Source organism: Amblyraja radiata, chromosome 3 (assembly GCF_010909765.2).
Source record: "Amblyraja radiata isolate CabotCenter1 chromosome 3, sAmbRad1.1.pri, whole genome shotgun sequence".
Taxonomy (NCBI): domain Eukaryota; kingdom Metazoa; phylum Chordata; class Chondrichthyes; order Rajiformes; family Rajidae; genus Amblyraja; species Amblyraja radiata.
Genome location: NC_045958.1, coordinates 113650722 through 113673284, shown reverse-complemented (window position 1 = coordinate 113673284; position 22563 = coordinate 113650722). Strand labels below are relative to the sequence as shown.

At 45.4% G+C, this 22563-nt stretch overlaps 1 protein-coding gene and 1 non-coding gene across 2 annotated transcripts in view; one reads left to right on the top strand and one right to left on the bottom strand.

Annotated features, from left to right (window-relative positions):
• The window catches only part of LOC116971446 (corticotropin releasing hormone binding protein), a 31078-nt gene extending 12801 nt beyond the window's left edge, over window positions 1-18277 (top strand). The window contains exons 5-7 of the mRNA XM_033018615.1: window positions 5019-5161; window positions 14816-14933; window positions 18137-18277. Of these exons, the coding sequence (XP_032874506.1) occupies window positions 5019-5161; window positions 14816-14933; window positions 18137-18261 (386 nt within the window). The 3' untranslated portion in view covers window positions 18262-18277. The remainder of the gene's footprint in view (window positions 1-5018; window positions 5162-14815; window positions 14934-18136) is intronic.
• LOC116971636 lies at window positions 8848-9039 on the bottom strand. The gene has a single exon (XR_004411531.1). It is a non-coding gene; the product is annotated as a U2 spliceosomal RNA (small nuclear RNA).
• Window positions 18278-22563: the final 4286 nt, after the last annotated feature.

Here is a 22563-nt window from a genome sequence, read left to right as displayed (position 1 = left end):
GGGTGACTTGTCTGGAGGATATTTTAAAGCGGAGATCGATAGGTTCTTGATTGGTAAGAGCATCAAAGGTTATGGGGAGAAGGCAGGAGAATGGGGGTGAGAGGGAAAAATAGATCAGCCATGATCAAATGGTGGAGCAGGCTTGATGGGCCAAATGGCTTAATTCTGCTTCTATGTCTTATGGCCTTATGGAGTAATATGTTAATCTTGCACCCTTCTTGGTCTATATAAGATTCTCAAATACAGCAACTTTGCAAATACAGCACAGTGGCGCAGCAGTAGAGTTGCTGCCTTACAGCGCCAGAGACCCAGGTTCGATCCTGACTACGGGTGCATTCCATATAGAGTTTTTACATTCTCGCTGTGATGTACAGGTTTGTAGTTTAATTGGCTTCAGTGAAAAAATAAAGTGAGTTTTCCACAGTGTGTGCGTCGTGTGATTGCTGGTTGTCGCAGACTCAGCGGGCTGAAGGGCTCGTTTGCGTGCAGTAACTCTAAAATCTAAAGTCTAAACTTATAGATCAATCACTGTATTCTGAAATGGCTCAGGAAGCTGCTCATTGGCCTCAAGGCCAATAAAAGTTGGCCTCCATTTACTAGACGATAGAGGTTTAAGAAGTTGAATACCATGGTCGATTCCTGCATTAAGGGCCTGTCCCACCAGCGTGCGACTGCATGTGGCGAGCGTGAGCAAACGTGGTGGCTTGAGGCGTACGGCCTCGCGGGGCTGGTCCCACTTCCAACCGCGGAGCCGTATGGAGCTGGTCCCGACATCATACTCACCAATCAGTTGGGCAGGAGGTGGGCCGAATGAATTTGGACGTCACACGGCGTCGTGCAGTTACGTCATCACGCAATGGCACGGCGGGCGGTGACATCGCGCAACGCCACGCGTTAGGCATACGGCGTCCAGACGCTGTGTACGGCGTCAAGACGCTGTGTACGCCGGTCGAGGCAGTGCGTACGGCCTCAATACGGCTGCGGGCCGACAGGCCGGTGCCGCGCGGGATTTTTGGACGGTGTCAGTTTTTCGGAGCCCCGCGCGATGTCCGGACCAGCCCCGCACAACTCCATACGGCTCCGGCGATCGAAGTGGGACCGGCCCCGCGAGGCCTTACGGCTCAAGCCACCACGTTAGGTCGCGCTCGACGCATGCAGTCGCATGCTGGTGGAACAGGCCCTTAACACACACACTTAAATCTAAGATAGGACCTGTCAATGACTCGTGAGAAAAGTCCGTCGCCAGATGTAATGACAGCAGCCATCTTCAGTTCTGTACTCCAGGATTACCCATTGCCCACATACCAATCATAAAACCTAACTTGCATTTGTAACCCTATAATGTGTGAAAATATGTTGGACTCTAGATTTGAGAGATACAGCAGGGAAACAGGGCCTTCGGTCCACCGAGTCTGTGCCAACCAGCGATCATCCCGTACACTAGCACTATGGTACACACTTGGGATAATGTTATGGAGCCAATTAACCTACAAACCTGTACATCGTTGGAGTGTGGGAGAAAACTAGAGCACCCGAAGGAAACCCACATGGTCACAGGGAGAGCGTGCAAACACCGTACTGACAGCAGGATTGAACTCGGGCCTCTGGAGCTGTAGGGCAGCTCTATCCGTGCGCCACTGTGCTGCCCCAAATGTTTGAGGGAAGAAATAATAATTTTTTGTGAATATTTCACACATAAAAAGGCAAACATGTAAAAATGAGAGATGGCTTTGTTTCATTGAATAAATATGACACCTCACTATGAAAAATTGTAGCAGCAAGATTCTAGTCATATGTCATAAATCAACTGAAAGGCATTATTTGATTAATATCACTTGTGCAGACAACCATTGGAGCTGTAAAAATATCCCCACATGTAATGTTTGATCATTCTAAATCCATTAGATTCTGATAATGCATGGCGTTTATGCAGATTAAATTATGAAATCAGATCACCGGAATGCAATTAATCAAAGTTTCTACAAACATGTGATATAATATTTTGCAGCAAAGATGCTAAAGTTTGAATGCTTAAAGAAAATTCAGAAAATGGTCAAATGAACCGTAACATTTGTTTATAATGTTTGCATTTTAGCAAATCTTCCCCTTGGTTTTTCCACGTTAGTTGTTGCCCCGGTTGCAATATTTACTCAGTCTCGCTGAGTTATCCAAGTGAGAATGTTTGAACAGAATGGAGGGTCATAATCTAGGCTGAAATAGTGGTGCAGGAGTGAGGGAGGTGCTGCATTGTAAGGGGTGCTATCCTTCTTGAAACCTGCTCATTTGGGTGGATCACTCTCACATGGACCCAGTAGTCGCTCATCTGGCCAAAGAGATTGCTGTCGCCATTCTACGTATGATTTAACAGCCTGTGTCTGCTACCTTGCAACAGTGACAAAATTGTCATAAGGTCATATGTGTTCGGAGTAGAATGAGGCCATTCGGCCCATAGAAACATAGAAATTAGGTGCAGGAGTAGGCCATTCGGCCCTTCGAGCCTGCACCGCCATTCAATATGATCATGGCCATCAAGTCTACTCCGCCATTCAATCATGGCTGATCTATCTCTCCCTCCTAACCCCATTCTCCTGCCTTCTCCCCGTAACCTCTGACACCTGTACTAATCAAGAATCTATCTTTCTCTGCCTTAAAAATATCCACTGATTTGGCCTCCACAGCTTTCTGTGGCAAAGAATTCCACAGATTCACCACCCTCTGACTAAAGAAATTTATCCACATCTATATTGTCAAATTTCGCCTCATCTAAAAATGTCAACTGAGTGGGTAGCATTTTGGGATGTTGTATGATATAAAAAAAACATTGCAAGAGCATTCTTCCATTTAAAAATATTTAAATAATTATAATTCAAATACAGACTGGCGGGAAGAATTTAAAAATTTGGTTCCCATTAATGGGGTATAGAACAGGCACCAAGTACAACACTAGATCAATGGGGCCAGTTCTGAGACATCCTATTATCAACTCCAAACTTCAGTGAAGGCAGCTCCCTTATGGAGCTTTAACATCCTGATTGATCATTCTAAATCTATTACGTCTAGGTTTATTAATATCATCTGTACCAAAGTACAGTGGAAAGCTTTGTTTTGCATTCTATCAATACAGGTCAGATATAACATTTATTTATACAATCAGGTCAAACTCAAGTACAATAGATGGAGCAAAGGGGAAGATGCAGAATGTGGTATATAGTTCTCAGCATGGAGGCGCATCCGTTCCAAAGTCCAATGTCCGCAATTGGGGTACAATATACAATACAATACAATATTTATTCAATGTAATTTAAACTTCAGTGAGGCTCAAACAAAACTCTGTTTCTACAGCCATACAAACAAATCAATTCCTACAAGACACACAAACAATTCAATTCACACAAACATTCATCACAGTGAATCTCCTCCTCACTGTGATGGAAGGCAAAGTCTTTCCCGTGCAGGGAAGTGATTTTAAAAGTCCCGCCCCCCACATGTACAGTTAAAAACAGTATTTTTTTTAAATGACAACTACATTTAGCTAGACCAAACATTTTTTTAAAAGACAGACAGGCTGTAGGGGCCGCTGCAACGTGAGTCGCGCCGCCTACCGGTAGAGGTGAATCGGAGTGCACCGTAGCCTATGGAAGGACCGTTCAGAAGCCTGATAACAGAGGGAAAGAGTAGTTTGTAGGAAGGAACTGCAGATGCTGGTTTAAACGGAAGATAGACACAAAAAGCTGAAGTAACACAGCGGGACAGGCGGCATCTCTGGAGAGAATGAATGGGTGACGTTTTGGGTCAAGTCAGGCAGTCTGAAGAAGGTTCTCGGCCCAAAACATCACCCATTCCTTCTCTCCAGAGATGCTGCCTGTCCAGCTGAGTTACTCCAGCTTTTTGTGTGCAACTGAGGGAAAGAAGTTGTTCCTGAGTGGTGGTGCACGCTTTCAATCTTTTGTATCTTGCTCAGAATAGAAGCAGGGAGAAGAAGGAATAACCGGGGTGGAACATTAGATTCTGGTAGTAAACATGGCTTTCTAACCATATAACCATATAACCATATAACAATTACAGCACGGAAACAGGCCATCTCGGCCCTTCTAGTCTGTGCCGAACCCTTACTCTCACCTAGTCCCATCTACCTGCACTCAGACCATAACCCTCCATTCCTTTCCCATCCATATACCTATCCAATTTATTTTTAAATGATAAAATCGAACCTGCCTCCACCACTTCCACTGGAAGCTCATTCCACACAGCTACCACTCTCTGAGTAAAGAAGTTCCCCCTCATGTTACCCCTAAACTTTTGTCCCTTAATTCTCAAATCATGTCTTCTTGTTTGAATCTTCCCTACTCTCAGTGGGAAAAGCTTATCCACGTCAACTCTGTCTATCCCTCTCATAATTTTAAAGACCTCTATCAAGTCCCCCCTTAACCTTCCGCGCTCCAAAGAATAAAAACCTAACTTGTTCAACCTACATGGATACATTTTGGAAATTAGTTCACCAGAACAAAGCAGGTGGATCAAAACTGATGCCTCCTGTTGACTGAACTGATGAAGAATCCTGGGCCAGTGACAATTCACCGTTACTATACAGATGAATCTCACAACCTGCTAATAGTCGAGGCTCTTGCTATGACTGCATGCTTCCAGTGCTGCATTAAGCCGGAATTTGACAAACAGCCAGGATTATTTTTAAGCCCATGATGATCTCTGATCTGGAAATGACTAGTGTTTAAATCTTCATAATGCCACCTGAAGGCCAAGTCTTATTACTATAACAATAATGTCTGTATGTAAAATAACCATGTGGTCTAGTAGTAAAATATAGTCTTTCAGTTATGTACCATCTGTTTGAGTTAAAACATCTTTTACAGTTTAACGTGCGATGCCTTTAAATCATTATACTTCCATTTATCAATTTTGAATGTAAAGCTGAAAAAATATATTATGAGAATTTTTTTATCCTTTCTTCAAACCGAAGCAATAATGTTATTCGGGCTCTTGTTTGTTGATCTTCAAAGCTTGCAACATGATTTCCAAGAATCCTGAAGGAAGATTCACAATGGTCATTCCTCATCGGCAGAGTAACTGCAGCTTTTCCATGATTTACCCAACGGAGGTCAGAATCTCGAATGTGACTCTGGGACACACCAATGATGTGACGGTAAATATTATTCACAAAGCACCGCCAGTCCGGTTGAAATGTCATATTATTTAGCATATGAGAAATTAGCATATAGATTATTATTTTTTAATTAATAAAGACACTGCTGGATTCTTCAAAATCAGATGAATCATGCCCCTCAGTGTATTTTAACGATTAGAGCAAACACATGAAAAAAATTAAAGAGGGGTTTAGTCATAAGGTCATAAGGGATAGGAGTAGAATGAGGCCCATCAAGTCTACTCCACCATTCAATCATGGCCGATCTATCCCTCCCTCCTAACCCCATTCACCTGCCTTTTCCCCATAACCTCTGACGCTTGTACTAAAGAATTTTCTCCTCCTCCCCTTCCTATACGAACGTCCTTTAATTCTGAGGCTACAGCCTCTCCCATTAGTGGAAACATCCTCTCCACATCCACTCTATCCAAGCCTTTCAATATTCTGTATGTTTCAATGTGGACCCTCCTCATTCTTCTAAACTCCAACAAGTACAAGCCCAGTGCCAACAAATGCTCATCACAGGTTAAGCTACTCATTCCTGGGTTTAGTCGAGTTTAGTTTAGTTTAGTTTAGAGATATCACATGGAAACAGGCCCTTGGGCCTACCGAGTCCACGCCGACCATCGATCACCCGTACACACTAGTTTTATGTCATCGTATTTTCGTATCCACTCCCTACACATTAAGTACAATTTTACACAGGGCAATTAACTTACAATGTTGCCTGTCTTTGGGATGGGGGAGCGAAAAGGAGCGCCCGGAAGGAACCTACGTGGTCGCAGATAGAACATGCAGACAGCACCCAAGGTCAGGATTGAACCCAGCTCTCTGGGCAGAGGCTCTGACAGGCCAACAGGTTTATAAAACAGTCTAAAGAAGGGTTTCACAGTCCCGTTGTCAGGATCGAACCGGGATCTCCGGGGCTGTGAGGCCGCCTATCTACTGCTGTGCCACCCTTCGCCCCCCCCTCCCCCGAGTTGAAGTCTGAATCACAGTTCACAGTTCGTGACGCTGCAAAGTCAAAAGCAGCTTCACGTTTGTTTAAGCCGTGTTGCATGACTGGAAGAACAGAGAGAGCACTTGTGAGGCAGAGGGTGGAGATGTGAAGATTCTTTCCCTGTTCCCCGAGGAGGGTCACACCTCAATGTTCAGAAAATTGAACATGAACCCCCTGCAGAAATGTCGCAAATCTTCTGACAGATTTGACATTTGGGATCTTGTTTCCGAGTTATATCCTGTGGGCTTTGATGTGAAGCTTGTCTTGCATAATTCACGACAGCCTCACCTGAAGAAGCTGACATGTTTCTCGAACCAACAAGATGTAAGTATTAGCCAACATACGTCAGCTAGACTTCATAGTATCAGTTATAAGACCATAAGGCCATAAGACATGGGAGTAAAATAGTAAGATTAAACGAGAACTTACCAGTTTGAAGTTTGATCTGTATTTTATGAGGAGTTACGATGAGGGATTACGTGAAGAACCCGCTCAGTGCGCAGGCGCGGCATACTTCCAAGCAGCGGTGTGGAATCACAGATAGACACAGTTATTTGAAGTAAACATAGTAAAGATAAGGAGACATCAATTTATTAGTTTGATCCATATAATGAGGGTGGGAGCGGAGGGCACGTAATCCCTCATCGTAACTCCTCATAAAATACAGATCAAACTTCAAACTGGTAAGTTCTCGTTTAATCTTACTATTTTACTTCGGAGTCACGTGAGTGACTACGTGAAGACTTCAAAGCTCTGTGATTTCAAACCGTGTAACAGTTCATACTTCACTCGCTGCCGAAGTCATTCGAGGGAGGAAGTATGTTATCGTAATCAACCATGAATCTGTTTGTAAAAACAATAATGGTGTTATTAACAACAACAAGACCAATTGCTCCCCCGGGCTTAAATTATATATTTTTTGCAGATTCTTTTTCTGCAAACGATACAGGTTCTGTCAGTGGTTTGTTATAAAAGTTTGGAACGTATACTCCCTAGACCACCCTGCAGTAGCCAGGATGTGGTCCATAGGCTCGTCCATCCTCTTAGTTACTGACGTGGAAGCTGTTCTGGTGGAATAAGATTTTATACACGTTAGTATTTACTCCAGCAACTCCCAGTACCTGCTTGAGCCACTAGAGATAGTTTAGCTCGTCACCCGACCATGAGGTTTCCTGTGGCTGACCCATAAGGCTTTTTCCTCTCCCTCGGTATTCCTTATTGTGTCGATCTCTAAGTGGGTCATGACACATAAAACGTGGTTCAGGTGGGTATGCCCGGAATTTCATGACTGGACCTGATGTTCCTGGTCTGTTCTGTTTGGCCAACCCTTGAATGGGCATGTGACACTATCTGGTGTTATAACCATGTTGTCCCATCGCAGTAGATGGGAGAGCTGGCTCTTTGTGTTGATGTAAGGCCACCAGCATGTCCATCTTCAGGGTAGGCTGTTCCAGGGTGAGTGACCTGTCTGGTGATCATCCCCTAAGGTATGTCAGGATTTCACTGACATCCCAATTTGGGTGTACCTATTTCTGGGGAATGGATTGATATACCTCTCCTGTATCTGATCACCAGTGAGCGGTACCCAAGTTGAGTAGGCTAACAGAACATGTCCTTCATTGTGGTGAAGACCTGCCAGGAGCTCCAGTACAGTTTTTTGTTATAGTTGAATGTGTAATTCCTGTTTTGGAAACAGTGTACCATTTCTTGATGCTCCTCAGGTATGTTCCCTAGGATATGCGACGGAATGCTGTCATCAGGTTGATAGTGCTCCTGATCCAAGCACAGCAATGGTCTTCCCAATTCTGCAATTCTTTTAATGACCATGTCGAGGATCACTGGGAACCATGCTTGTGGACTTGGTCCACTGTAATTTGCGTAGTACCCGACTGATGAAGCCGTAGTACCTATTGAAGAGGTAGAAGGAAAGGAAAACATAGAGATTAGGTTCCCCCCACACCTCAATACGCGGGAATGTCTCCATTGCCGCTGCCTTGAGATTGGTTTCATGTAAGTTAGTACGTGGTGATTTAATTGGATATAAGGAATCGATATCTGGTGTCCATATTGCTTAGTGATTTCAGCAAATATTTTTGGTTTAAATGTATGTTTACAGTATTTAGCTCACCTGATAGGTGAGTTACTGATGGTCAAACATGTTTGACGACATACGGTTTCCAATTGTTAATAAATTGTCCCCTAATATCGATGTTCTCCGCCCAAGTGGTTTGGTATATGCCACCACTGATGTTGTTATCTTATAAACGAACATGCAAATTTGGTGGATTACTGAGCAAATGCTTCACTAGAATTAAGTAAGTTAATATATAACATGTTTAAGTCAATTCATATTGGCATTAAGTATTACAAGCTCAGTAACACATCAGGACACATAAGATGTTACTCAAAACAGGTGGAAGTGTACAACCATAATCCTTCCTGCCGATAAATTCCATGATAACACTACAGATTAATCCATTTGCCCCCATATTACAGGTATGGAGATAGTTTTGAACACTAGTATCTCAGCTCATAGGAAAGGTACAAAGTTCAGTAGCTGGTAATGCTGCTATATCCCAATTACTTTGCCACGTAGTTGATTGGTGGTTAATGCACCATGACTGATAGTCTTAATGAATACCAGATAACAACGTTGTGGATGGTCAACGTAAATATCTGGATATATATTTTGTGCACCGTTCCCAGAGGCACTGCAATACTGGGTCGATGTGTGGAGTGGACGGAGCAAGCCCCTATTCCATCTCCCTGTTCCAAAATTCAATTTAATATATGGTCCCTAGATAAGGGACGTATCAGATTATTAAACTGATAAGAACAGATACTACACTTGATCTTAGCCAAAAGGCCGAGAAGCGATGCAGCTAAAGCTGTATCCAAGGATAGTTTGTCGTTAATATATAGACATGCCATGACGGAATGTTTCTAAGTGTCAGGGCTAGTTGATTCTGGATAACTTTGACTTAAATGCCGCAACGCTCATCATGGTTACTCCATCCAGGTAATTGCGGTATATCCGAAACTTATATGAGAAGGTACTGAATAGTGTGCATCTTCAAGGTCGATGTCTACCATAAAGTATCCTTGGATCCATGGTAGTAGTTACAAATCCCATGAATGGGTATACCTGGTGAAATACTCAAGTGGTTTATCAACGATGGTGCGACATTCACCATCGTGGGAGGGTAGACCACTTGGGGTGCTTGCTGAATTGGTGGCAAGATATTAATTCTATTCCCCTTGTATTTATTTTTTGGTATATAACTACCAAGAGTGATAGCTTCCTAACCAGGCGTGATTCATCCACCCCTTGTTAGTACAACCCTTAACCTTTATGTGATGGTAGGAACCATACTTATCTGTCTTCATTGTTGTTTTCTTCGGTTTCTGGTTCCTTGTTCTTGTAGGGACGATGTTTGTTGGGGGGTGGCACATTTTCCCCTGGGGCCTGCTCTGGGCCGTGGCCTAAAATGCTACAGGTTTGGCATGCAGGCCCCGAGCTTTCACCAGTACCATGAGGTAGACGCCCCTGGTGGACACGTAGAGGTACTGCTGTCTGGTTTAGTGTGGTGCTCATTCCAGACTCTGCCCTCTTGTGCCGAATAGTTTGAACACTTCGTCCAGTTTTTTAGGACTGGTTTGGTAAGTGCCAGGTAGCAGGATCTGTGCTTATGAGGTCGGCGTTCTCATAGTCCTGTTAATTTCATAGATTGAGGGCAGGTTTGTGAGTTCATTTCAGAAGTTATGAGGTATACCGTTGAACAGTAGGGTCAGGTGTTTTGCCATACTACCCTGCCCTTCTGGAATGAGCAGGTGGACATGATAGCCGACGTCAGGGTACCAAATGCATTTTTAAAATATTTAGGTTAAACGCGCTGCTCAATGTATCCCCCAATAATGGCGGGCACTTTGAGTAAATGCAATTTAGGGGAGGCGTGATAAAACCAACGCCTCATGGCTACCTGTCTTGGAGAGGTTTTTTGGAAAAGACAGGTAGTAAGCTGGCCATCAGTTGAGACTGAAAAGCCATCTCGCTAGTGGTGGAGCCACATAGCGGCCACACCCAGCAGCTCTTCCTGATCCTGTACCTCAAGCATACTCCCGATATTGTTCAGCCAGTGACCCCTCTTCATGACCAGCCCAGCCACTGGTCACCCCAAAGCTAACCACACTAAGGAGGAAGCGATGGGCAGTGCCTAGGCACTGTGGAGGGTATGCCTGAACCCTCCAGCGAGACTGCCCCTCACGTAGCGTGTCTCGCAGGAGCTCCTGCTCCAGGAGCCGCTCCAGCGGCTCAGGCGGCTGTCTCTCTCCCTGCGGGTGGAGAGACGTCCCCTCCGACAAGTCGGAAGCCACCGGCCGGATGCCTCTTCGGATGGCTGAACATCCAGCCCGCAGCTCAGGCACTAGCGGGACTGGCTTCGGCGCGGTGTGGGGATAGCGGTGCGCCCGGTTAAATGTTCCTACCGCCTTCTTCTGGAGCTTTTGTAGCAATGTTACAAAATTTTGAGATTTTAAAAATCAAGTCTGTAATTTATCCCATCAGATAAAGCATAAAAATAAGTTTAATTTGACACCTAATTCACTTTCATATCTCAAGTATTTAAAAAGTTATGGCCATTTTCATACTGGGAAATGAGCATCTTGTTCCCTATTGATTTTCTATGGACATAACAAAAAAGCTATGATCGTGAACAGTCAAAAGCCCATAACTTTCTTAAAAATTAAGAGAACTGAATGAAATTTTCAGTTATCATAGATTGAAGCATTCTGAAACAAATATAAAATAATCTTACTTGGATGACCTGAAATTAAAGCATATAATTAGTTAGTTACCTAATTGTAGCTAATTTCAGACTTCAATTACTAGATCTAAACATCTATCCATTTCTTAATAAATGATTAACATTTTTAAATAGCCTAAATGTCCAAATAATATTCACAAATAATTCACAATAAAACATGATTTTTAAATCTCATTTACATTAATTTATAGGCCAAATGGAAGGAATTTAGTGTTCAATTGCTGCAAATTAAAGTCCATTTTAAATCAGCTTTCCAGTGGGTCCCTGTGGAACGCGCTGGTTTAGAACGTTCACATTGCGGTAGATTTGTGCCCCAAATGCCGAGAAAAATACTGCGGGATATAATGGGGCCAAATTGAGCTACTCGCAATATTAAACTTTGTATAAAGGGTTCTTTAAAAGCCCTTTTTAATGTAAAAATATACAACCTAACTTCTGTGGTTTGCTTTATGAGACCCTGCGGTTGCTGGCTGTCGCGGGTTTAAAGATTGATTTTTAAACTACTATAACTATTATTCAAGGCCTTTAAAACTAATAATAGCTTTTGCGACGGGGTCTTCCAGCGATTTTTCGTTAATAATTAACTAGGCTGAACATTTTCGATTGGAACAGCTTAGAGAAAATCGCGTTTTAAACCCGCCCCCTCTAAACGGCGCCAAAATCGCGCACACCCTCAGCAGCAGATCTTCAACGACGCTTCAGGTAGGCTTTGCAACATACCTAGCTTTTGTGCCTTGTAGTAGCGAGAGCGCCCCTCAAGCAGCGCGTCTCGCAGGCACCTGCACCGAGAGCCGCTCCAGCGGCTCAGGCGGCTCTCTCTCCCCCCGTGCGGGTGGAGAGACGTCCCGTCCCAAATCGGGAACACCTGCCGGATGCCTCTTCGGGTGGCTATACATCCAGCCCGCTAGCGGGCTGGGCTTGGCACGGTGTCGGGGAATAGAGGAACACCGGGTCGCTCCTACCGCCTGTTGCTGCCCCCCTTCCCCCCGACGGGAAACGTTCCTCCTCGAACGGGGGACAGTTTTGTTCCAGAGCCTTTTTCTCTGCCTGTAAAACACAAGCAGAAAAAGGGGCTCCCCTGTAAAAGAAACCCGACCTCAGGATACTCACCTGACGGTCCGTTTCTCTGTTGCGGGAGTGCCTAGCTCCCGCTGCCGCTGTTGCACTGCTGGCGTAATGCCGCGCCTGCGCACTGAGCGGGTTCTTCACGTAGTCACTCACGTGACTCCGAAGTAAAATTAGGCCATTCAGCCCATCGAGTCTACTCAAGTCAAGTCAAGTTTATTCGTCACATAGACATACAAGATGTGCAGTGAAATGAAAAGTGGCAATGCTCGCGGACTTTGTGCAAAAAACAAACAAACAAACAAACTACAAACAGAATGGACCAGAAACACATATTATATATTTGTGCGAGGAAAATGAAGGAAAAAAACAGCAATTTTAAAAATACACCACACAACAGTAAAAAGGTTCAGTAAAGTTAGTCGCTGGTGAGATAGGAGTTTACAGTCCTAATGGCCTCTGGGAAGAAACTCCTTCTCAACCTCTCCGTTCTCACCGCATGGCAACGGAGGCGTTTGCCTGACCGTAGCAGCTGGAACAGTCCGTTGCAGGGGAGGAAGGGGTCTCCCATGATCTTGTTGGCTCTGGAGTTGCACTTTCTGATGTATAGTTCCTGCAGGGGGGGCGAGTGTAGTTCCCATAGTGCGTTTGGCCGAACGCACTACTCTCTGCAGAGCCTTCTTGTCCTGGGCAGAGCAGTTCCCAAACCAAATCGTGATATTTCCGGACAAGATGCTTTCCACAGCTGCTGAGTAGAAGCACGGGAGGATCCTCAGAGACACTCTGAATTTCCTCAATTGCCTGAGGTGGTAAAGGCGCTGCCTTGCCTTACTCACCAGTGCTGCAGCATGTGATGTCCATGTCATATCCTCAGAGATGTGGACTCCTAGGTATTTAAAGCAGCTCACCCTATCTACAGTATCCCCATTTATCTTCAATGGTGTGTACGTCCTCGGATGATGTGCCCTCCTAAAGTCCACGATCAGCTCCTTCGTTTTTTTGATGTTCAAGAGGAGGCTGTTGTCCTGACACCAGAGTGCCAGATCAGCCACCTCCTCCCGGTAGGCCTACTCATCGTTATCTGAGATCAGGCCCACCACCACAGTGTCGTCAGCAAACTTGATTATTGAGCCATTCAATCATGGCTGATCTATTTTTCCCTCTCAACCCCATTCTGCTGTCGTCTCCCCATAATCTGTGACACCTTACTAATAAAGAGCATATAAATTCTGCTTTAAAAATGCCCATTGACTTGGCCTCCACAGCTTCTGTGGCAATGAATACAACATTCACTCCCTTTGGCTAAAGAAATTACCCCTCTTCCATTCTAAAGGTATGTTCTTTTATTCTGAGGTTTGTGCCCCCTGGTTCTAGACTCTTTCATTACTGGTAATATCCCTTCCATTTCCACTCTATTCAAGCCTTTCATTATCAGGTAGGTTTCAATGCAATCCCCTCTCTTCCTGCAAGTGCAGGACCAGAGCCATCAAATGCTCCCTATTCGTTAACCCAATCATCCCTGTGATCATTCTCGTAATCTTCCTCTGAACCCTCTTCAATACCAGCAAATTCTTTCTCAGATAAGGAGCCCAAAACGGCTCACTACAATATTCTAAATGTGGCCTCACCAGTGCCTTATAAAGCCTCAACCTTCCATCCTTGCTTTTATATTCTAGTCCCCTGGAAATGAATGTTAGCATTGCATTTGCCTTCCTTACCACTGCCTCAATCTGCAAATTAACCTTTTGGGAATTCCTCACCAGCATTCCCAAGTCCCCTTGCATCGCCGATTTCCAAATCTTCTCCCCATTTAGAAATTAGTCTATGCCTTTATTTCTTCCACTAAAGTGCATGACCGTACACTTTGCTATGCTCACCACTTTAGCATTACATTTACCACTTCTCTGCTCATTCTCCCAACTTGTCCAAGTCCTTCTGAAGACTCCACGTTTCCTCAACACTCCAACCCCTCCACCTATCTTCATATCATGCAAAACATGGCCTCAAAGTCTTCAATTCCATCATCCAGATCATTAACATATAATGTAAAAAGTAGCAGACCCAACACCGACCACTGGTCACCGGCCACCAACCAGTAATGGCCCCCTTTATTCCCACTGTTTGCCTTCTGCTAGTTAGCCAATCTTCTGCCCTTGCTAGTAGCTTACCTGTAATACCATGGGCACCAATCTTGTTTAGTAGCCTCACGTGTGGCACCTAATGAAATACTTAGTAACTTTGTCGCGCCCTTTATGTGGTAACTCTTTGCATACCTTGCATATGCAAGACAAAGAATCTCACTGTGACATGTCACATGTGACAATAAATTATCATTCATTCATCATTCATTCATTATCAAAAGGCTTTCTGAAAATTAAGCCAGACTTATCAAGAGCCAGCAACATTATGGGGGACCCCTTCCACCCCAGCAACAGACTGTTCCAGCTGCTATGGTCAGGCAATTTTGTGTTGTGTCTTTTTTAAATTGCTTGGTTTTTTTTCTTCTCACCAATATGTAATTACTGATCCTGTTCTATTCTGTTTTGTAGTTTTTTGCACATTCCACAGGCATTGCCACTTTTCATTTCACTGCACATCTCGTATGCGTATTTGACAAATAAACTTGACTTGGCTTGACTGACTTGCCAATGCCTTCTGGGCCGCTTGGCTCTTGGGTGCACTATTTTGTTCTGTTTTCTGTTATATCTGTTGTGGAATATTGCAACTGGAAAAGCTTCATGGATTTCACTGTGCATTTCCTTTTAGATACCCGTTAAGAACTGTGGTGGAGCAACTGATTTTGTGCAGCTTTTGGGAGGAAATACATTGGACCCCAGCAGGATGCTTCCAATGGGCGAAATTTGCCATCCGTTCAGTGGATCAGGTCAGACAAGTTCATTCTATAAATCCAACAGGGGCGGCACGGTGGCGCAGCAGGAGAGTTGCTACAGTGCCAGTGACCTGGGTTCGATCTCGACTACTGGTGCTGCGTGTACGGAGTTTGTACGTTCTCCCTGTGACCACGTGGGTTTTCTCCTGGTGCTCCGGTTTCCTCCCACCGTCCAAAGACATCCAGGTTTGTAGGCTAATTGGCTTGGAAAAATTGTAAATTGTCCCCAGTGTGTGTAGGATAGTGGTAAAGTGCGGGGTGATCGGTGGTCAGCGTGGACTCGATGGGCCGAAAGGCCTGTTTCCACGCTGTATCTTTAAACTAAACTAAAAAAGTTCATAGATGGAGAGGGAGGAAGACACTAAGTGCTGGAGTAACTCAGTGGTGGAGTTTCCACCTTCTCCCTGTGACAGAGAAACAGAGAAAACAGGTGCAAGAGTAGGCCATTCGGCCCTTCGAGCCAGCACCGCCATTCAATATAATCATGGCTGATCATCCAAAATCAGTACCCCGTTCCTGCTTTTTCCCCATATCCCTTAATTCCGCTGGCCCTAAGAGGTAAATCTAACTCTCTCTTGAAAACATACTGTGAATTAGTCTCCACTGCCTTCTGTGGCAGAGAATTCCACAGATTCATAACTCTCCGGCTGGATGTTTTTTTCCTCATCTCGGTCCTAAATGTCCTACTGATTATTCTTAAACTGTGACCACTGGTTCTGGACTTCTCCAACATTGGGAACATTTTTCCTGCATCCAGCCTGCCCAATCCCTTAAGAATTTTATATGTTTCTATAAGATGCCCTCTCATCCTTCTAAATCCCAGTGAATACAAGCCCAGTCAACCCATTATTTCATCATATGTCAGTCCCACCATTCCGGGAATTACCTGGTGAACCTACGCTGCATTCCCTCAATAGCAAGAATGTCCTTCCTCAAATTAGGAGACTAAAGCTGCACACAGGGCCCTGCACAACTGCAGTAGGATCTCCTTGCTCCTATACTCAAATCCTCTCGCTATGAAGGCCAACATGCCATTAGCTTTCTTCGCTGCCTGATGTACTGGCATGCTTACTTTCAGTGACTGATATACAAGCTTACCCAGGTCTTGTTGCACCTCCCTATTTCCTAATCTGACACCATTCAGATAATAATCTGCTTTCTTTTTCTTGCCACCAAAGTGGATAAACTCACATTTATCCACATTATACTGCATCTGCCATGCACCTGCCCACTCACCCAAGCTATCCACATCACCCTGTAGCATCGCAACTCACACTGGCACCCAGCTTTGTGTCATCCGCAAACTTGGAGATGTTACATTTAATTCCCTCGTCTATATCATTCATATCTACTATAAATTGCAGTATAATGTGGATAAATGTGAGGTTATCCACTTTGGTGGCAAAAACAGGAAAGTAGACTATTATCTAAATGGTGGCCGATTAGGAAAAGGAGAGATGCAACGAGACCTGGGTGTCATGGTACACCAGTCATTGAAAGTAGGCATGCAGGTGCAGCAGGCAGTGAAGAAAACGAATGGTATGTTGGCATTCATAGCAAGAGGATTTGAGTATAGGAGCAGGGAGGTTCTACTGCAGTTGTACAGGGTCTTGGTGAGACCACACCTGGAGTATTGCGTACCGTTTTGGTCTCCAAATCTGAGGAAGGACATTATTGCCATAGAGGGAGTACAGAGAAGGTTCACCAGACTGATTCCTGGGATGTCAGGACTTTCATATGAAGAAAGACTGGATAGACTCGGCTTGTACTCGCTAGAATTTAGGAGATTGAGGTGGGATCTTATAGAAACTTACAAAATTCTTAAGGGGTTGGACAGGCTAGATGCAGGAAGATTGTTCCCGATGTTGGGGAAGTCCAGGACAAGGGGTCACAGTTTAAGGATAAGGGGGAAATCCTTTAAGACCGAGATGAGAAAAACATTTTTCACACAGAGAGTGGTGAATCTCTGGAACTCTCTGCCACAGAGGGTAGTTGAGGCCAGTTCATTGGCTATATTTAAGAGGGAGTTAGATGGGGCCCTTGTGGCTAAAGGGATCAGGGGGTATGGAGAGAAGGCAGGTACAGGATACTGAGTTGGATGATCAGCCATGATCATATTGAATGGCGGTGCAGGCTCGAAGGGCCGAATGGCCTACTCCTGCATCTATTTTCTATGTATCTATGTATCTAAATAACAAGGGTCCCAGTACTGAGCCTTGCAGCACCCTACTAGTCACTGCCTGCCATTCTGAGAAGGACCCGTTAATTCCTACTCTTTGGTTCCTGTCTGCCAACCAGTCCGCTATCCATGTCGATGCCCTACCCCCAGTACCATGTGCTCTCATTTTGCACACTAACCAATATCATGTGTTGTAATTGTGCACGCTAAATTGACCGCATGGGTTTTCTCTGGGTGCTTCAGTTTCCTTCCACATTCCAAAGACTTGCAGGTTTGTAGATAATTGGGTTCTGTAAATTATCCCTAGTGTGTAGAATAGAATTAGTGTACGGGTGATCGTTGGTGGGCGCTGACACGGTGGTGGAGTCCTTTGAGGAAGCACGGAGTCTTCAAAAGGACTTGGACAGGTTGTGACCACGTGCAAACCCCGTACAGACAGCACCCGTAGTCAGGATTGAACCCGGGTCTCTGGCGCTGTGAGGCAGCAACTCGACCGCTGAGCCACCGTGCCTCCCTTAAGTTACTAACGCAACACTTCAGCAATATATGAGTGTCGGAGCTAGATTATTAGAACTGTAGTTATTGTTTCGAACTGCAGGTTCTGTTTACGCAAAAGGGCACAAAGTGCTGGAATATCTTAGCGGGTCAGGCAGCATCTCTGGAGAACATGGACAGGTGACGTTTTTAGTCTTGACCATAAACATCACCTATCCATGTTTTCCAGAGATACTGTTTGACCTGCTGAGCGACTTCAGCAATTTGTATGGGGGGCTTTTATTGTTTGGTCTGCCGTCCGATTCTTTCAAATCTGTCCACACTTCCATTACCTTGACATGCCTGTTCAACGTCCTTTCATTGAATTACATTTAACAATGGGAATATAGGGAGAGGGTGGGAGGAGGGGGTTGAGAGGGAAAGGTAGATCAGCCGTGATTGAATGGTGGGATGGACTTGATGGGCCAAATGGCCTAATTCTGCTGCTAGATATGATGAACGTCGGAACAATCTTTCTCTGCAGCACCGATGAAGATCAGCTGTGAGAACACCGTGGTGCGCATCGTTTCCAGCGGCAGACAGACAAATCGTCTGACCTTCGAGTATCGGCAGCTGGAACACCATGAATTGGAGAAACAGTGTAAATAAAGATAATGAACAGCAATGCCCTTATTGCCTATCCCTGCTGCAAACAGTGGACATTCTTGTTTTCTTTCAATGATTATAAACTCGGTAATATGGTGAAACAAGGAACTGGCGATGCTGGTTTATCAAAAAAAGACACAAAGTGCTGGAGTAACTCAGCAATGCGGGTAGCATTCCTGGAGTACAGGGATAGGTGACGTTTCTGGTCGGGACCCTTCTTCAGACTGGGCGGATTTGGCGGAGAATAAAGTTGAGGTCCATTGCAGTTCTTACAGCGTGGAAACGGGCCCTTCAGCCCAACTTGTCCACACTGACCAACATGTCCCTTCTACACTAGTCCCACCTGCCTGCGTTTGGCCCATATCCCTCTATACCCGTCCTATCCACGTAACCTGTCTAAATGTTTCTTAAACGTTGCGATAGTACCTGTCTCAACTACTCCTCCGGAAGCTTGTTCCATACACCCGCCATCCAGGTCTGGTCTGGGTGAGTAAAGGGCCTGTCCCACGAGCATGTGACCTGCATGCAGCAAGCGCGACCTTACCAGAAGCGGGGGCCGCGCGGAGGTCGCACGGAGGTCGAGTGATCCCCGTACAGGGCCGGTCCCACCAGCATACGCCTGCATACGGCAAGCACGACCAAACCGGAAGCGGGGGCCGCGCGGAGGTCGAGTGAGTGACATGAAGTTTGAGCGAAGTCCGCGGGAAGTTCACGCGTGACGTACTGCGTCAAGATGCTGTGTCCGGCGTCAAGATGCTGTGTACGCCCATCGAGGCGGTGCGTACGGTGTCGAGGCGGCTGCGGGCCGTCAGGCCGTTGCCGCGCGGAATATTTGAACACGGTCAGTTTTTCAGAGCCCCGCGCGATGTCGGGACCAGCTCCGCACAACTCCATACGGCTCCGGCAATCGAAGTGGGACCGGCCCCGCGAGGCCGTACGGCTCAAGCGACCACGTTAGGTCACGCTTGCCGCATGGAGTCGCATGCTCGTGGGACAGGCCCTTAAGGCCCAGAGGTGCGGGAGAGACAGAGCGACGGTCTGCAGGTAACGGCGCAAGGAGGAGAGTGTAGAATGCAGGGTATGGATTGAGTGGACGTACCTGAAATCATGGTTTGGCACAAAGTGGCCAGATACAGACTAGATACAGAGCTGGAAGCCATGTGACACAAGATGGCGGCGCAGACAAGTGCTAAGGAAACACACATGGCTGTAGTAGCGAGTCCAGGTCAGAACTTGGACATAAAACTGGAGAGCAGCAGGGATCACAGAGGGGGAGCAGTGAGAGAGGGTCTCACAGAACTCCCTTTGGAGAGAGAGCTTCACCGTAGGCACACCTTGAGGAGATTTCATAGTGGAGCAGTAAAATGGCGGCACAAGGAACTGTAGACACAACGTACTGGAGTGGGTCAGGCAGCATCTCTGGAGAAAATGGGTAGATGACAGTCGGGTCGGGACCCTTCTTCAGATTGTAACATGGTGGGCAGTGATAAAGAAGCTGGATGGAAGAAATATCTGATTTTACACAGAGTTCAAAGATTCAGTCGTTGGTCAGCCAAAACTAGATGCATCAATTTCCTCAAGAATTAAACATACATGAACATTTTAAAAGTGAACAAAACACAAAGTGCTGGAGTAACTCAGCAAGTCAGGCAGCATAGCACACAGAACACTGAACAATACAGTACAGGCCCTTCGGCCCACAATCTCTGTACTCAAAACGATGCTGTTGCAGATGCAATTGAATGTGGATAAATGTGAAGTCATCCATTTTGGTGGCAAAAACAAGAAGGCAGATTATTAACTGAATGGTGTCAAGTTGGAAAAAAGGGAAGTACAAAGAGATCTGCAGGTCCTTGTTTATCAGTCACTGTAAGTAAGCATGCAGGTACAGCAGGCAGTGAAGAAAGTTAATGGCATGTTAGCCTTCATAACAAGAGGAGTTGAGTATAGGAGCAAAGAGGTCCTTTTGCAGTTGTACAGGGCCCTCGTGAGACCACACCTGGAGTATTGTGTGCAGTTTTGGTCTCCAAATTTGAGGAAGGACATTCATGTTATTGAGGGAGTGCAGCGTAGGTTCACGAGGTTAATAACCGGGATGGTGGGACTGTCATATGTTGATAGAATGGAGCGGCTGGGCTTGTATACTCTGGAATTTAGAAGGATGAGAGGAAATCTAATTGAAACATATAAAATTATTAAGGGTTTGGACGCGCTAGAGGCAGGAAACATGTTCCTGATGTTGGGGGAGTCCAGAACCAAGGGCCACAGTTTAAGAATAAGGAGTAGGCCATTTAGAACGGAGATGAGGAAACACTTTTTCACCCAGAGAGTTGTGAATTTGTGGAATTCTGTGCCTCAGAAGGCAGTAGAGGCCAATTCTCTGGATGCTTTCAAGAGCGAGTTAGATGGTGCTCTTAAAGATAGTGGAGTCAGTGGATATGGTGAGAAGGCAGGAACGGGGTACTGAATGTGGGTGATCAGCCACGATCACAGTGAATGGCGATGGTGGCTCGAAGGGCCGAATGGCCTACTCCTGCACCTAGTGTGTATTGATGCCAAGACAGACTCTTATCTGCCTGGACATAATCGATATCCATTCATTCCCTGCATATCAATGTATCTGTCCTCTGCTGAGGGAATGTTAGGCAATGTTTCTGGACAGGGCCCTTCTTCAGATTGATGGTTGTAGGAGGAAGAACTGCACCTCCTCATTCTTGACTTCACCTCCTCCCAACCTGCCTCATGCAAGAATGCCGTCCCTCACTCTCAATTTCTTCATCTCTGCCGCATCCGCTACCAAGATGAGGCTTTCCACTCAAGGACATCCGAGATGTCTTAATTTTTCAGCAAATATGGTTTCTCCCCTACTGTTGTGGATAGATCCCTTACCCATGTCCCACAGTTCTGCTCTTGCTCATGTTCTGACCCAATTTTAAAAGTGAGACACTTATACACCTGGATTGGCCTGGATAGAGTGAATGTGGGGAGAATGTTTCCATTAGTGGGAGAGTCAAAGACCAGAGGCCATAGTATCAGAATAAAAGGATGTACCTGCAGGAAGGAGATTGAGAAGATTATATTTAGTCAGAGGGTGGTGAATCTGTGGGATTCATTGCCACAGACGGCTGTGGGGGCCGTCAATGGATATTTTTAAGGCTGAGATTGACAGGTTCTTGTTAGTTAATTGCGTCAGGGGTTATGGGGCAAAGGCAGGAGAATAGGGTTGAGAGGGAAAGATAGATCAGCTATGATTGAATGACATAGTAGACTTGATGGGCTGAATGTCATTATTCTGCTGCTAGAACTAATGACAGCAAAAACCAAAAGGGAGTTTGGTCCTGATGTATTGATGCAGCATTTCTATTTAGAGGTTTCACCAACCTTAAGCACGCTTGGCAGCTCTCAGTGGAGATACAATACATCGCAGATGATGGAAACTGGAGCAAAAGGTAAAGTGCTAGAAAAACCTATCTGGTCAAACAGCATCTGCGGAGGCAAAGGGATGGTCGATGTTTCATGTTCTAGACCCTTCATCAGGACTAAGGGTGTAGGGTGGTACAGCAGTACTGTCTGTACGATGTTTGTACGTTCTCCCCGTGGGTTTTCTCCGAGATTCTCCCATACTCCAAAGACGTGGAGGGTTTGTAGGTTAATTGGCTTGGTATAAATAATGGATGGGATTTATATAGCGCCTTTCTAATACTCAAGGCGCTTTACATCGCATTATTCATTCACTCCTCAGTCACACTCGGTGGTGGTAAGCTACTTCTGTAGCCACAGCTGCCCTGGGGCAGACTGACGGAAGCGTGGCTGCCAATCTGCGCCTATGGCCTCTCCGACCACCACCAATCACTCACACACATTCACACACATTCACACACAGGCAAAGGTGGGTGAAGTGTCTTGCCCAAGGACACAACGACAGTATGCACTCCAAGCGGGATTCGAACCGGCTACCTTCCGGTTGCCAGCCGAACACTTAGCCCATTGTGCCATCTGTCGTCCCATGTAATATGTAAATGTAAATTGCGACTGGTGCGTGTAGGGTGTGTAGGGTCCTGGAATTGCCGGTGGGTGCGGCCGGAGGGCCTGTTTCCGTGCAGTATCACTAAAGTAAACAAAATAACCTAGAGTAAAGATACAGTAACTGGTACAAGTGAGAGAGAAGGGTGAGACGGAGGCTGTAGATGAGTTCTAAATCAATCCTCCTTAATATAGTGTAAAGTCAAAATATCTATCTAAGTCAAAAAATCTATCAAAATATCTGATTCTTTACAGCACCATCTGTGGGAAGAGAAACTGTTT